This window comes from Piliocolobus tephrosceles, chromosome 16 (genome assembly GCF_002776525.5).
Source record: "Piliocolobus tephrosceles isolate RC106 chromosome 16, ASM277652v3, whole genome shotgun sequence".
NCBI classification, from domain to species: Eukaryota; Metazoa; Chordata; class Mammalia; order Primates; family Cercopithecidae; genus Piliocolobus; species Piliocolobus tephrosceles.
This window is the reverse complement of record NC_045449.1, coordinates 69,364,778-69,378,804: the sequence shown is the minus strand read 5'-3', so window position 1 is coordinate 69,378,804 and position 14,027 is coordinate 69,364,778. Positions and strand designations below refer to the sequence as shown.

At 56.6% G+C, this 14,027-nt stretch overlaps 1 protein-coding gene across 1 annotated transcript in view; it reads right to left on the bottom strand.

The window, feature by feature from the left end:
• The window catches only part of ITGB4 (integrin subunit beta 4), a 37,318-nt gene extending 24,134 nt beyond the window's left edge, over positions 1-13,184 (bottom strand). The window contains exons 1-13 of the mRNA XM_023211797.1: positions 13,150-13,184; positions 10,881-10,969; positions 8,373-8,455; positions 8,145-8,246; positions 7,795-7,999; positions 7,183-7,279; positions 6,229-6,400; positions 5,193-5,456; positions 4,746-4,835; positions 4,340-4,462; positions 3,733-3,897; positions 3,467-3,543; positions 2,340-2,542 (exon numbers count right to left, since the gene is read on the bottom strand). Of these exons, the coding sequence (XP_023067565.1) occupies positions 2,340-2,542; positions 3,467-3,543; positions 3,733-3,897; positions 4,340-4,462; positions 4,746-4,835; positions 5,193-5,456; positions 6,229-6,400; positions 7,183-7,279; positions 7,795-7,999; positions 8,145-8,246; positions 8,373-8,455; positions 10,881-10,959 (1,660 nt within the window). The 5' untranslated portion in view covers positions 10,960-10,969; positions 13,150-13,184. The remainder of the gene's footprint in view (positions 1-2,339; positions 2,543-3,466; positions 3,544-3,732; positions 3,898-4,339; positions 4,463-4,745; positions 4,836-5,192; positions 5,457-6,228; positions 6,401-7,182; positions 7,280-7,794; positions 8,000-8,144; positions 8,247-8,372; positions 8,456-10,880; positions 10,970-13,149) is intronic.
• Positions 13,185-14,027: the final 843 nt, after the last annotated feature.

Here is a 14,027-nt window from a genome sequence, read left to right as displayed (position 1 = left end):
AAAAAAAAAAAAAAAAAAAAAAAGAGAAAAAGAAATAAAACTGTCAGCTGGGCGTGGTGGCTCACACCTGTAATCCCAGCACTTTGGGAGGCCGAGGCGGGAGGATCACTTGAGTTTAGGAGTTCAAGACCAGCCTGGGCCGGGCGCGGTGGCTCAAGCCTGTAATCCCAGCACTTTGGGAGGCCGAGACGGGCAGATCACGAGGTCAGGAGATCGAGACCATCCTGGCTAACACGGTGAAACCCTGTCTCTACTAAAAAACATAAAAAAACTAGCCGGGCGAGGTGGCGGGCACCTGTAGTCCCAGCTACTCAGGAGGCTGAGGCAGGAGAATGGCATAAACCTGGGAGGCGGAGCTTGTAGTGAGCTGAGATCCGGCCACTGCACTCCAGCCTGGGTGATAGAGCGAGACTCCGTCTCAAAAAAAAAAAAAAAAAAAAAACCAGCCTGGCCAACATGGTGAAACCCTGTTTCCATTAAAAATACAAAAATTAGCTGGGTGTGGTGGCGGGCCCCTATAATCCCAGCTACTTGGGAGGCAGAGGCAGAAGAATTGCTTGAACCTGGGAGGCAGAGGTTGCAGTGAGCTGAGATCATGCCACTGCACTCCAGCCTGGGTGACAGAGCAAGACTCCATCTCAAAAATATATAAATAAATAAAATTGTCATTATTTGCAAGTATCAAGAACATGTCACAAAGTATGCAGAAGAATCTACAGATAAATTATTAGGTTCCATAAGTGTGTTTAGCAAGGTGGCTGGATACAAGGTTAATATATAAATAGTTAGAAAATGAAATTAAAACCTCCAGTGACTCCCTTTTGTCCAAAGGATGAAGTCCTGCTCTGAACTAGAACTGAAGCCCTTTGTACTCTGGCCCTGCCTCCTTTCCCAGAGGCACCTTCCTCCCTTCTTCTCTCATACCTCCCTCTGTGCTACTTGTCTGCCTTTTTCCAATGGTGCCCACTTTTCTCTTCTGTTTCTCTGAGCACACTCAGGAACAGACAGTTGAAGAGAATAAATGGTGAACAAAAGCAAGAACAGAAGAAAGAGTAGCCAGGCGCGGTGGCTCAAGCCTGTAATCCCAGCACTTTGGGAGGCCGAGACGGGCAGATCACGAGGTCAGGAGATCGAGACCATCCTGGCTAACATGGTGAAACCCCGTCTCTACTAAAAAAAATACAAAAAACTAGCCGGGCGAGGTGGCGGGCGCCTGTAGTCCCAGCTACTGGCGAGGCTGAGGCAGGAGAATGGCGTCAACCCGGGAGGCGGAGCTTGCAGTGAGCTGAGATCTGGCCATTGCACTCCAGCCTGGGTGACACAGCGAGACTCCGTCTCAAAAAAAAAAAAAAGAAGAAAGAGTAGAAAAGCAGGGGCTTGGAAAGTATACAGTGAGGGCTTCATAAGTGTTTGATGAGTCGATTTTCATTCATCCTCCTCCATTCAACTACCAATCCTTCCACGTGCTGCCGTGTCTGAGTCCTGTGACCCTGCCTAGATCTGATGTTCCTGGCCAGACTGTGTGCCTATGGCCTGGACCCATGGGAATACAGAGGAAGCTCCAGGCCCTCCAGCTAGAAATTTAGCATCTTTGGACTGGGTGCGGTGACTCATGTCTGTAATCCCAGCACTTTGGGAGGCTGATGCGGGCAGATCACCTGAGGCCAGGAGTTCGAGACCAGCCTGGCCAACATGGTGAAACCCTGTCTCTACTAAAAATACAAAATTAGCTGGGCATGGTGGTGCATGCCTATAGTCCCAGCTACTAGGGAGGCTGAGGCAGGAGAATCGCTTGAACTGGGGAGGCGGAGGTTGCAGTGAGCCAAGATTGTACTATTGCACTCCAGTCTGGATGACAAGAGCAAAACTCTGTCCCAAAACAACAACAACAACAACAAACACGCACACACACACACTCACGCACACACACACACAAATTTAGCATCTTTGGAGAGAGCAAAGATCATAATGCCATATATCTGCCAGCCATTGGAGGACTGAGCTGGGGGCACCCACTCTAATGAGGTAGGGGTGTGGAGAAGGGGGGTGGGCATAGAACTGAACTGCCAGAGAGAACCACAGGGGAGTTGGACTTTTAAAACCAGGGGAAATTCCTGCCAGCAGTGGCCTTGGGCATGGACGTTGCAGATGAGGGAAGTGAGGCCCAGGTTGGGGCAGGACTCGGGGGCAGCCCTCAGGGCATCCAGAGTGGGCTGGGCCTGAACTTGGGGATTCTGATTCCAAGCCTGGCTCTCCCAACCTGGGTCATGACGGGAAGGTCATGCTCGCTGTCCACTACCTACCCCGCCATCAGCATTGGCCGCAGCTGTTGTGCTCACCATTGCAGAGGAACCCGGATGTGCGGGGACACTGGAAGTTGTCATACTCGCAGAACTGACCCTCGTAGCGGCCTTCGCCGTAGCACACACAGTGCCCGCACTGGCACTCCCCACGGCCCGAGCATGGCTTGTCCTCACCCTCCCGCAGGCAGGGCTGAATGTCACTCAGAGAGCCGGTGGAGCAGTTGCAGGTCTGGCCACTCCTGAAGGAGAAACTGGTCACTTCCCCGAAACAGCCCAGAAGGAAAGCTGGGGCTTCTACTGTCCCATTTTATTTTATTTTATTTATTTTTTATTTCGAGACAGAGTTTTGCTCTTCTCACCCAGGCTGGAATGCAGTGTCATGATCTCAGCTCACTGCAACCTCTGCCTCCCGGGTTCAAGCAATTCTGCCTCAGCCTCCCAAATAGCTGGGATTACAGGCATGCACCACCAAACCCAGCTATTGTATTTTTAGTAGAAATGGGGTTTCACCATGTTGGCCAGGCTGGTCTTGAACTCCTGACCTCAGGTGATCCACCCACCTCGGCCTCCCAAAGTGCTGGGATTACAGGCGTGAGCCACCTTGCCTGGCCTGCTGTCCCATTTCACAGATGAGGAAGCTGAGGCAGCTCCTAGTCGTGCAGACAGAAGTGGTTGAGCTGAGACCTAAACCCCAGTGCCCTGTCATGCCATCCCTTCCAGTGTCCTTTCCTCACTGCTCTGCCTCAAGTTGTGACAAGCTCGTCCAGTGTCGTGAAGCTAAAGTCCTTACTGCCATGTGTTTATGAGCTCTCTTCTGATCAGGCAATATGACACAGGACTCAGAATACCAAAGGCACGGAGCAAAAAGGAAGTCTTCCTCCTGTGCCTGTTCCCCAATATCCAGACTCCAGCCCCAACAGCCACCCCCGTCTCAATCCTCGCATCTCTTTCTAGAGACAGCCCATATATCTCTCTATTTGAAAGTGCTTTGAGCTGGGTTTGATCAACAACTGGGTGTGCCCCACCCTTAGCCATTTCTTTGATTGTCACCCCACCCCCGGCCGGGTGTACAAGGTGCACCCAGGGTGAGGTCCCTGCAGGAGCCCAGCCTTCCCATCAGGGGCCACTGGTGTCCTCGATGCCCAACTCTCTTCCCCACTCACCAGCCCTCACTGCACACACAGTGTCCACACATGAAGTCTCCATTGAAGTTGCAGCGAGCTGACCGCACCTCTTTTTGCTGGAATAAGAAAGACCATGGTGGGGTGTGTTGGGGGAGCAGGACCAGGACCACTGGACACTTCTGCTGCCCTGTGTGCCTCAGGACATCCCACAAGGGAGATGGGGCACAGGAGTCCCGCTTCATTCCTCGGGTCCCCGGGGTGCTTGGCTCAGCTCTCCCCTCCCGCCCAGCAGGGCTGCGTCATACCAGCTCGCAGGGGCACACATCACAGATGATGCCCGCGTCCATCTTGAGGCCATCAGAGAAGGAAGGTTTCAGATGGATGTTGCCCTTCTGGTCCTCCTTCGGCAGCTGGCACACGTGTGTCCCATCCACGTGCTCGATGGCCCGCAGCTGCACCTGGTATATGCCCTGCAGGGGCCCCGTGGTCAGCCAAGGCAGGCCCAGCCCCAAGGACCAGAGGGCCACTGATGCCTGAAGGCCCTCGATCACCAAGTTCCTAGGAGATGTCTGGATCCCTGATACGAGCTCCTGCTCACCTCCCTCAGGGCTGAAAAATCCCTCCTTCCCAGCCAGTCACAATCACAGCGACAATGACAGTGGCCAGGGCCTCTAGGCTTCGTGACACTAACCCATTTACTGCCCCAGCAAGCCTCGGGGCTTGACGCTCGCATGCCGAGGAAGCCAACAAGCAGAGGAGCATGCCAGGCTCATCCAAGCGGCCAGGCCCAGGGATCTGCACCCAGGCCTGCATGATTCCAGGGGCCACGCTCTCGACTGCTGTTTTAGACGATTGCACGCCGTGCGGGGCGCTATGCCTGTCCCCCACCCCACTGCCCCCACAGAGGCGTACCACTTCCCCCCGCTGGATCTGAAAGGACCCAGTCTTCATCTTCTGGAACATCTTGGAGGTGACCTCTGTCCGAAAGCCTCGGGGGCTGTCTAGGGCCCGGATGTCCAGGTTGGAGCGGATTCGCTAAAGGAGGAAGGAGGTTGGTCAGTGCTCTGTGGGGGGCCTGGCTGTGCTCCACCCCAACCCCCAAGTGCGACGGGCATCATGTGGGGTACTACACAGCCTGCAGGAGCCAGGGCCAGGCCCAGGTGGCCCCTTGGGGCTTCAGGGATAACCAGAGACCCTTCCTCACTGGCCCATCCCAGACCCTTTTTGCAACCATGACCCAGGACACCTCTTGCCCACCCTGCCCACCTCCCGCCCTGCCCCAGAAGGGCTCAGACTCTGGAGCCTGAGCTGCCCTCACATTGAAGGCCTCCTCCAGCAGCTCCACGATGTTGGACGAGTCCTCCTGCAGCACCCCCAGCGAGGACACAGGGAAATAGGTGTGAAGCTTCTGTGGGAGAGAAGGCCAGGTCTCAGGCTAAGCATCTCCATGAATCTGAATAGCTCTAGGATTCTTCGTACTCTGAGGATGGGGAAACTGAGGCCTGGAACCTGCTGTGGTGTCGCAGAGCCTGCCCTGTTAGCCCCCACCTGCCTGGGAGTTGGGGTGGAGGATGGACACATGACCTCCCCTTCCCACCAGGGCCCACTTTTGGTGGGGTCTAAAAGCTTTGGGAAGGGAGAAAGGAAAGAAGGGAGGGAGGGAGGAGGGAAGGGAGGACGGGAGGAAGGGAGGGAGAGATGTCTGAGAAGCTCCATGGACCCCCTGCCTTGACCACCTCCCGCCCGTGGGGCCTGGGCCCCGCACCTCGTAGTAGCTATAGGAGTAGTTGGTGACAGCAAAGATGGGGATGATGTTGTGCTTGGCGAGCAGGCGCACCAGGGTGGGCACCGACGGGTAGTCCTGTGTCCTGTACTGGGTGTAGGTGCCCGTGGCGTCCAGGTGGCACCGTTCATCGTTGCGGCTCATGATGCCAGCCAGCACATTGGCACCGTCAGCCTCATAGTGGAAGGCCGACTCGGTAGAGAAGACCAGCAGGTGGGTGCTGTCCGGGCGCCAGCCAATGTCCCTCTGGGGAAGGCAAGGCGGGGCGTGCCCACTGAGCAGGCTGCCTGCTGACACGCGTCACGGCGTTGTGTAGGACGGGGAACGCAGGTCCCAACATGGGGCTGGGCTTAAGCCACTGGATTCACAGCAAGTACCCTCATGCAAGATGCATGTGACGATGACTGAGTGACAACGCTGAGAAACAGGAGCCGAGGATGCGGCCCCCCAAGGAGCTGGGGCCACAGGTGTGCATCACATCCAGCTAATTTTTGTGTTTTCTATAGAGACAGGGTCTTGCCATGTTGCCCAGGCTGGTCTCAAATCCTGGACTTAAGCAATCCACCCACCTCAGCCTCCCAAAGTACTGGGATTACAGGTATGATCCTTGCTTTTTGTTTTCTAACGTGAGTAATATGGATATGTTATTTTAAAAATGAACAAATGGATGTACATATCAAAGGTAATGGCTTCTTTGGATGCCCAGAACAGGTGGAGACTGGGCAGCTGGTGGGTTCAGGGTAATAAAGATTCCAGAACCCTAAAGCCCAGCTGACACGAAACCAGGCTGTGACTGCTCAGGCCAGGGGACCGTGGCTCCCGGCACATCTGAACTCAGATTGTAACTGAGACCTACTCAGAGTCTGAGCTTGTCTTAGGGCGAAGGGGTTGCAGGCTCCCAGGCTTTCCCGCAGGACCTGTGAGCCTGGCGCCAGAGCAGGCCAGGGGGGCAGCTCAGGCCCTTGCCCAGAAGTGCTCACCCCTGACCTGGGCTGGCAACGCCCTTCCCAGTGCCCACCGTGCACACGGCCGTCTGCAGGATGGCATCGAAGCCACCCTCAGGAGCGTCCAGGTTGCCTGAGATCCTCTCTCCCTGCAGTTTATTCCGGAACTCATCCACATCTTCTGTTAGGCTGATGACGTTCTTGAAGGAGAAGGGGGGGTCACTGTTGGGCCAGGGCTCCTTCAGCCTGGGCAGAGGTGGGAGAGAGAGTGTCACAGGAGGAGGACACTGCAGACCCCAGTGCCCCCAGCCCATTTCAACTAGAAGGAAAATTTATTTTTTATTTTATTTTATTTTTTGAGACCAAGTCTCGCTTTATTGCCCAGGCTGGAGTGCAGTATGCACGATCTCAGCTCACTGCAACCTCTGCCTCCTGGGTTCAAGCGATTCTCCTGTCTCAGCCTCCCGAGTAGCTGGGATTATAGGCATGCCCCACCACGCCCAGTTAATTTTTTTTTTTTGAGACAGAGTCTCGCTCTGTCACCCAGGCTGGAATGCAGTGGTGCGTTCCTGGCTCACTATAAGTTCCGCCTCCTGGATTCACGCCATTCTCCTGCCTCAGCCTCCTGAGTAGCTGGGACTACAGGTGCCCGCCACCATGCCCGGCTAATTTTTTGGTATTTTTAGTAGAGACGGGGTTTCACCGTGTTAGCTAGGATGGTCTCGATCTCCTGACTTCATGATCTGCCTGCCTTGGCCTCCCAAAGTGCTGGGATTACAGGCATGAGCCACCGCGCCCGGCCAATTTTTGTTTTTTTAAATAGAGACAGGGTTTTGCCATGTTGCCCAGGCTGGTCTTGAACTTCTGACATCAGGTGATCTGCCCGCCCTGGCCTCCCAAAGTGCTGGAATTACAGGCGTGAGCCACCATGCCAGGCCATAGAAGAATTTTAAGTTGTGGGTGACAGAGGAGTGGGGGTCACATGGCCTGGACCCTTGCCCACCCACGGGGCGCACCCAATCACTTACTTCTCAGGCCTCATGTCTGTCTGCGGGACGCTGACTTTGTCCACAAACTTGCCAAATCCAATAGTGTAATCGCTGGTGAGCTGGCTCAGGACCTGAGCTGGATGTCAACAAGACAGAGAGGGGATAGCTGAGCCCATGCCCGGCATAAACACGGGCCCCCCCACCAAAGCCTGGCTCAGAAGGGAGGAAGAGGGAAGTTAACACTTTGCATGCTGGACAAAAGCTCACAACATCGTCTGTTCCTATTTACGGATGAGGGAAATGGGCCTGCGGTTCTGGAGTTACACACACGGCAGGGGCAGGGTGGCTGGGAATGCAACCCAGCTCGGAGGAGCAGAAGCTTCCCCACAGCCTCGTGGCAGGGGGTACCCTCCTTGTCAGGGCCAGATGGCTCCACTGCCTGCCTACCCTGGGCCTTCTCAGAAGTCCTCAGTGGTGAATAGGGTCTGGCTGAGATTATTGCCTTGAGAATGGAAGGGAAGGTTTTTGGGGGCTCAAATGTCCTGTGTTTCCTTCTGGGTGGGTACAGCTGTCCTGAGTCCTGGCCTCCCAAGCAGACGCCCACCCTGTCCCCCTCCTGTCCTGCTGTCCTCCACTCTGGCCCCACCGCACCCAGGTTCTGTCCCATCTTCTTGAGGTTGTCCAGATCATCGGACATGGAGTTGGAGAAGTCCATGAGGATGTACAGGTCCACGGGGCTCTCCCGGGGCTCAAACACCTCCAGCTCAAAGTGCCGCTCCTCACCGGGCCGCAGCCGGACCCGCAGGCCCTGGGGGGACATCTGGCTGCGCCTCAGGGTGGTGTCAATCAGGGTCTCCTGCAGCCAGTGGAAGGGGACAGCTTGCTGGAGGGTCACTCCAGAGGCCCGATGGGGGCCCAGCCCGGCCAAGGGGCACTATATACCCCCATAAATAGCCAGACTGAGCATGGGGAGCCCCCACCGCAGTCCCCACACCAGGCACCTCTGTAATCTGGAAGCTGCTCTCCATGACCACGATGCTCTCGCGCTGACAGCCCGCGGCCAGCAGCTCCGCCTGGGTGTTGCAGCGCCGGTCCCTGAACATCTGGCCAGAAGGACAGGGGGTCAGTGGGGGCAGCACCCATTCCCTGGCTGCCCCAACCCCAGATTCATTTCCACCAGCTATTCCTGACCCTTGCCCGTTCCACACCGACCCAGGCCAGGTCCTCACCTCGTCCGTGCAGTAGGCGCACTCCTTATCCACACGGACACACTCCGTGCAGCTCTTCACTGGGGCCTTCTTGCAGCGGTTTGCTGGGGGGCGGAGGTGGGCACGTGAATGGGGAGGCGCTCAGCAAAGGCAAGCACTTTCCCACCTGCACCCTCACCTGGAGAGGTGGGGATTCCCTCGCTATGTTATTTATGTATTTATGCATTTACGTATTTATTTATTATTATTTTTTTGAGATGGAGTCTCGCTCTGTTGCCCGGGCTGGAGTGCAGTGGTGCAATCTCGGCTCATTGCAAGCTCCACCTCCCTGGTTCATGCCATTCTCCCACCTCAGCCTCTGGAATAGCTGGGACTACAGGTGCCCACCACCATGCCCAGCTAATTTTTTGTATTTTTAGTAGAGATGGGGTTTCACCGTGTTAGCCAGGATGGTCTCGATCTCCTGACCTTGTGAGCTGCCCGCCTCGGCCTCCCAAAGTGCTGGGATTACAGGCGGGAGCCACCGTGCCTGGCCTACGTATTTATTTTGGTTTGTTGTTGTTGTATTTTTATTTTATTTTACTTTTTTTCAGACAGAGTCTTGCTATGTTGCCCAGGCTGGTGTGATCTCAGCTCACTGCAACCTCCGCCTCCCAGGTTCAAGTGATTCTCCTGCCTCAGCCTCCCAAGTAGCTGGGATAATAGGTGGGCACCACCATGCCTGGCTAATTTTTGTATTTTTAGTAGAGATGGGGTTTCACCATGTTGGCCAGGCTGGTCTCGAACTCCTGACCTCAAATGATCTGCCCACCTCAGCCTCCCAAAGTGCTGGGATTACAGGTGTGAGCCACTGTGCCCAGTCTGCATTTCAAATTTTATTTAGTTTTGAGATACGGTCTTACTGTGTCGCCCAGGCTGGAGTGCAGTGGCATGATCATAGCTCACTGCAGTCTCGACATCCTGGGCTCAGGCAGTCCTCCCACCTCAGTCTCCCAAGTAGCCCAGCTAATTTTTTATTTTTTGTAGAGACAGGGGCTCCCTGTGTTGCTCAGGATGGCCTCAAATTCCTGGGTTCAGTCAATCCTCCCACCTTGGCCTCCCAAAGTGCTGGGAATTATAGGTGTGAGCCACTGCACCCAGCCCTTCCCTATTTTACAGAGGCTAGGGTATGTGGTCTACCCCAGGTAGCACAGCTAAAAACAAGCTGTGCTTTCAAACCTGGGACTTCCCACTCAAGCCAGAAGGACAGAAGGTGGGGACTGAGACAGTGGCACTGGCACATTCAGTGCTGGCACACCCTGGTCAGCCCCTGGCCTGCTGCCTCCTCAGGTCCAGCAGACGTTCCTCAGCCTTCCCCATGACCTTTGATGAGCTGCACCTAACACTGGGCGCTTTCCAGGTCCCTCCTCCATCACAGCTTGTGCCTCACAGCGAGACCACTGCCACACAGCCTGTCTGTCCTCTGAGCCTCCGCTAGGGTGAAGGGAACGGTGTCTTGTTTATCATGGTAGCCCTAGCACCCAGCACACTCGGCACACAGTGGGTCCTCAGTAACGAATGAAGTAAAACTCTAGATTGCCCCATTGACTCTGCTCAGTTAAAAATCACAGTGAGGACCTACTGTGTGCACCTGGTGTGCACAGTAAGAGGTCTCCTAGGTTTCAGGCAATGGTGTGCTGGTCAGTGTTTAACAATAGCTCTGGTGGCTGGTGAGGTGGCTCACACCTGTAATCCCAGCACTTTGGGAGGCCGAGGTAGGAAGATTACTTAAGCTCAGGAGTTTGAGACCAGCCTGGGTAACACAGTGAGACTGTCTCTACAAAAAAAAATTGTTTTTAATTAGCCAAGCATGGTGGTGCACGCCTGTGGTCCTCGCTACTCGGGAGGCTGAGGTGGGAGGATTGCTTGAGCCTGGGAAGTTGAGGCTGCAGTGAGCCATGATGGCACCACTGCACTCCACCGGGACGACAGAGTGAGAGAGCATGTTTCTACATATACATTGAATTAAATAAATAAATAACAACGGCTCTGGTCTCTGGTGCTTGACCTATAGCGCTTGCCAATTTCTGTGGTGTAAACATTTCTGTCGTGGTCTATTTCAAGCCACCAGCAGGACCCCCTCTGACAGACAAAATTCAAGTGGTAGGAGCTGGCTCCAGTGATTTGTCCACTAGTGACACTCAGCAGGTGTGACACGTCAGCAGTCCCTCTCTTCTCCAAATTCCTATAACCCTCTCGACTCCGCCTCTGAGGCCTCAGTGCATCCTCTGGGTGCCTCAGTCCTGGGTGGGCGTCTGCTGTCTCCTCTAGACACAGCCTCCTTCCCTCCTATTCTCAGGCCCTGTGGCCAGTGCTCAAGATTCTCTAGGCTGAAGAGCTTGGTGCCTCAGGTTTTCCAGCTCTGAAGGTGGGCAGTGGTCAGTTGCTGAATGGCCAAGAGTGTTTAGGTGAGACTCTGTGAGAACCCGTGCAAGGGCAATGCCTGCCCAAGGTATGCCAGGAAGGGGCTGCAGGGCAACGTGGACTCACCCAAGGTCCCAGAGAGGCTGACGCTGATCAAGGCTGCCAGTAGCAGCCTGGCCCATGGGCTGGGGCGTGGTCCTGCCATCCTCTTCCTCCTGCAGAACAGCAACAATTGACACATGAGGCCTCAACAGCCATGGTGGGTGCCGTCAGCTCCCTCTCACTGCACAGCTGTGGGAACTGAGGCTCTGAGCGCCAGTGATGGGACCAAGGGCGCCCAGCTGCGAGAGGCAGGGCCCTGGGCCTCTGACTCCTGCCTTTTCCACTGCCTTGTTCCATGCCATCCCTGCAGTGGCCGGATGCCCTGCCCAGGGAGGCCCCTCCAGCCCTCAAGGACTTTGGTTTGCAAGTCTGTCCCAGCGCCGGGCCTCTCAGCGCTGGGCTCCTGAGGGCAGATTTGGGTTAATTCTTCTTTGCCTTTTAGCTCCCAGTGGGCCTGGGTCAGGCTTGGCCATGATAGGCCCCAGTGAGGACTCACCCTGAGAGGTGGCCACGGCTCTGCCTCCTGCTCCTTCTGTACTGGTCCACTTACTCTTTGGTGAGGGTGGCACGGCCAGGAGGAGAGGGGCCCCTCCCAATATCTGGGGCCTGGGGCTGGGCCACAGCTGCACGCAGTGGCTTACTGCACCGGGTTGGGTTCTGCGGTGACTGCCTGGCCCATCAGGGTGGGGTCTGAATCCTCTGCCCTACCCTGTACCTCTGCCTGCCCCAGAGTTAAGTTTTCAAGGCCCCTGAGCTGTTCACCCTTTCACAAGTTATCCCAGAGTGAGATACACACACACACACACACACACACACACACACACACACACACACTGTGGCTCGCCCCGAGGCACCCCCGGCGGCTGCGGGTTCAGTATTAAACCATCCCAAGTCCTCGGCAGACTTCAGGGCAGGCCTGGGCATCCCTGAGGCCCTCTAAGAGATGCTCAGCCTGAAGCCTGGACAAGAAAAGAGGCTGGCAGCAGAGCCACCCAGGCCTGCAGGGCCGGGGCAAAGGTGAGCACCTTGCCTCTTTCTCTAGGGCCAGGTCTCCCAGGGGCCCAAGCCTCTGCCCTGCCCACTGGTCCTCCCCATTAAATCCTTTCTCAGCCTGGCTTCTGGGGCACTGGCCACCCCTGGGGCTGGGGGCTGGGGTCCCTGGGTTGCTGGAGAAGACCTTCTCAGGCCAAGGGCAGGAGGGTGTAGCCTGCCTCTAAGGCGTGCAGCCTGGAGGAGGCCTCAGCAGTGACAGCACAGGTAGGGCAGTTGTGGCACAGGGGCCGGGAGGCAGCCCTGAGCCAGCAGGGAAAGGGTGGAGACAGCAGGGTTCCTACAGGGAAATGACTTCCTTGCGGCCTCGGGGTGGAGGCGCCACACCCACATGCTACACAATACAGGCTGCAGGCTCGGGCCTCCCAGGCATCATTACACAGGCAGGTACAGGCCCGGAGAGCTGAGCCCAGCTCTTCCTCCCCCTGCCCCGGCCACAGCCCCGCAGGCAGTGCTGATTCCCACACCGTGACTGCCACAGGTGCCCAGGGCTTCACGGAGGTGACTGCTCAGCACAGGAGCCTGGTGGGGAGATGCTTACATTCTGCCCGTTTCCCAGATGAGAGACCAGGCACAGAAGGCTGTGGAGCTTCCCCATCCCATGGCCAGCACTGGGAAGGCCAGGACAGGGCCCTGATCTGCAGGCCCTGCCTTCAACCTCCATGGCAGCCTCCATGCAGAGGCTACAAAATGGCGGTTAGAGGGTTGGCGAGGCACCCAAGAGTGTTTGACTTGACTTAACTTGTTTAGAAAGTTTTAAAAGTAGGAGCCAATGTTAGAAACAACGAGATTTCCCATAAAAGTTAGGAATTCATGTTTATCATTAGATGCATCATGATGGGCCGGGCCCAGCGCTCAGGACACCCACTCTCCAGGCGGCCCGGACCCCACCAGGCTGCCCCAACTGTATGAACCAGCAGTTCCCTGCAGTGTGTGACTGCCACCCTGAATGCCATCACACTGCAGCACAGGCAGCTTCCCACACACAGGGACACACACACACACAGGCCATGCCCACCCACCCACGGGCTCAGAGCTCCCCTGGCCCCCATCCCAACCCCTAGGGACCCCTCTGGGCACATCTGCTCCTGCCCACCATCCCTTCCCGCTGTCACATCTCCTCCCCGCAGGGACCCAGGCCATTCCCTCGCTCCCCAGAGGCAGCTGGCCAGAAGTCTGGGGACCCTAGGCCCTTGGCTGCTGTGTCATCCCCGAGAAATCAGGGTCGAGTAGACAGACGTACCTCCCCTGCTGTCCCTCCTGCTGTCCTTCCCTCGGTCCCCAGGATGGAGACTCCAAGCCTTCACTGCCAGCTCTGTTGGAGACAGCAACAACCATGCCGCCTGTGCCTGGTCCTTGTCCTCAGGGTGTGGCAAGGCCATGGGGTGGAGGAGGAGCCCTGTCCCTGCCCCTGGGAGTCACCAGGAGCCCCAGAGCCCCAATCCCAGCCAGAGGGCCACCCCAGAGGCCGAGCCGTGGGAAAGAGGGCCGATGCTGCAGGAGGTGGCAGTGTTGGGCACAGCCCCAGGGCTGGTGGGTGAGGCCAGTAGAGCTTCCTGAAGGAAGGCGCCTAGGGCTGACTTTGGGAGGAAGGCAGGCCTGTGCCTGGCCAAGAGAAAAGGAAAATCAGGGAGTCCCCAGCCCCAGATGGACTGTGGCACCACACAGAGCAGCCCTGCCTGGAGCCGGGAGGCCGTCTGCCTCTCAGAGTGGCTTTTAAAAGTAGCAGTCAATGTTAGAAACAAGGAAACTTCACATAAAAGTCAGGAATGTGGGTTTATCATTAGATGCGCCATGACGGGCTGGGTCCATCGCTCAGGGTGGCCTCTCCTCCACCTTCTTTGCAAACCCCAGAGGGAACCGGCCCCAGAGGCCTCCCAGCCACTGACCTCTGCCCACTTCTCCCGCAGGCGCACCCAAGGCGCTCCTCTGGCCTGGAGGTCTGATGGGCACCACCCTTCTCTAGCTGCCCTGTCCCTCAGCTCCCAGTTGCCCCCGGCACACTCCAGGGAGGCTGGACCCCTGTCCTGGGCAGCGTGGACGGAGGGACCCGGGCCTGCCAGCCTTCAGGGAGGGGAAGGGGAGATAAAAGCCACCGGCCCTGCCCCACTAGCTCCCCTG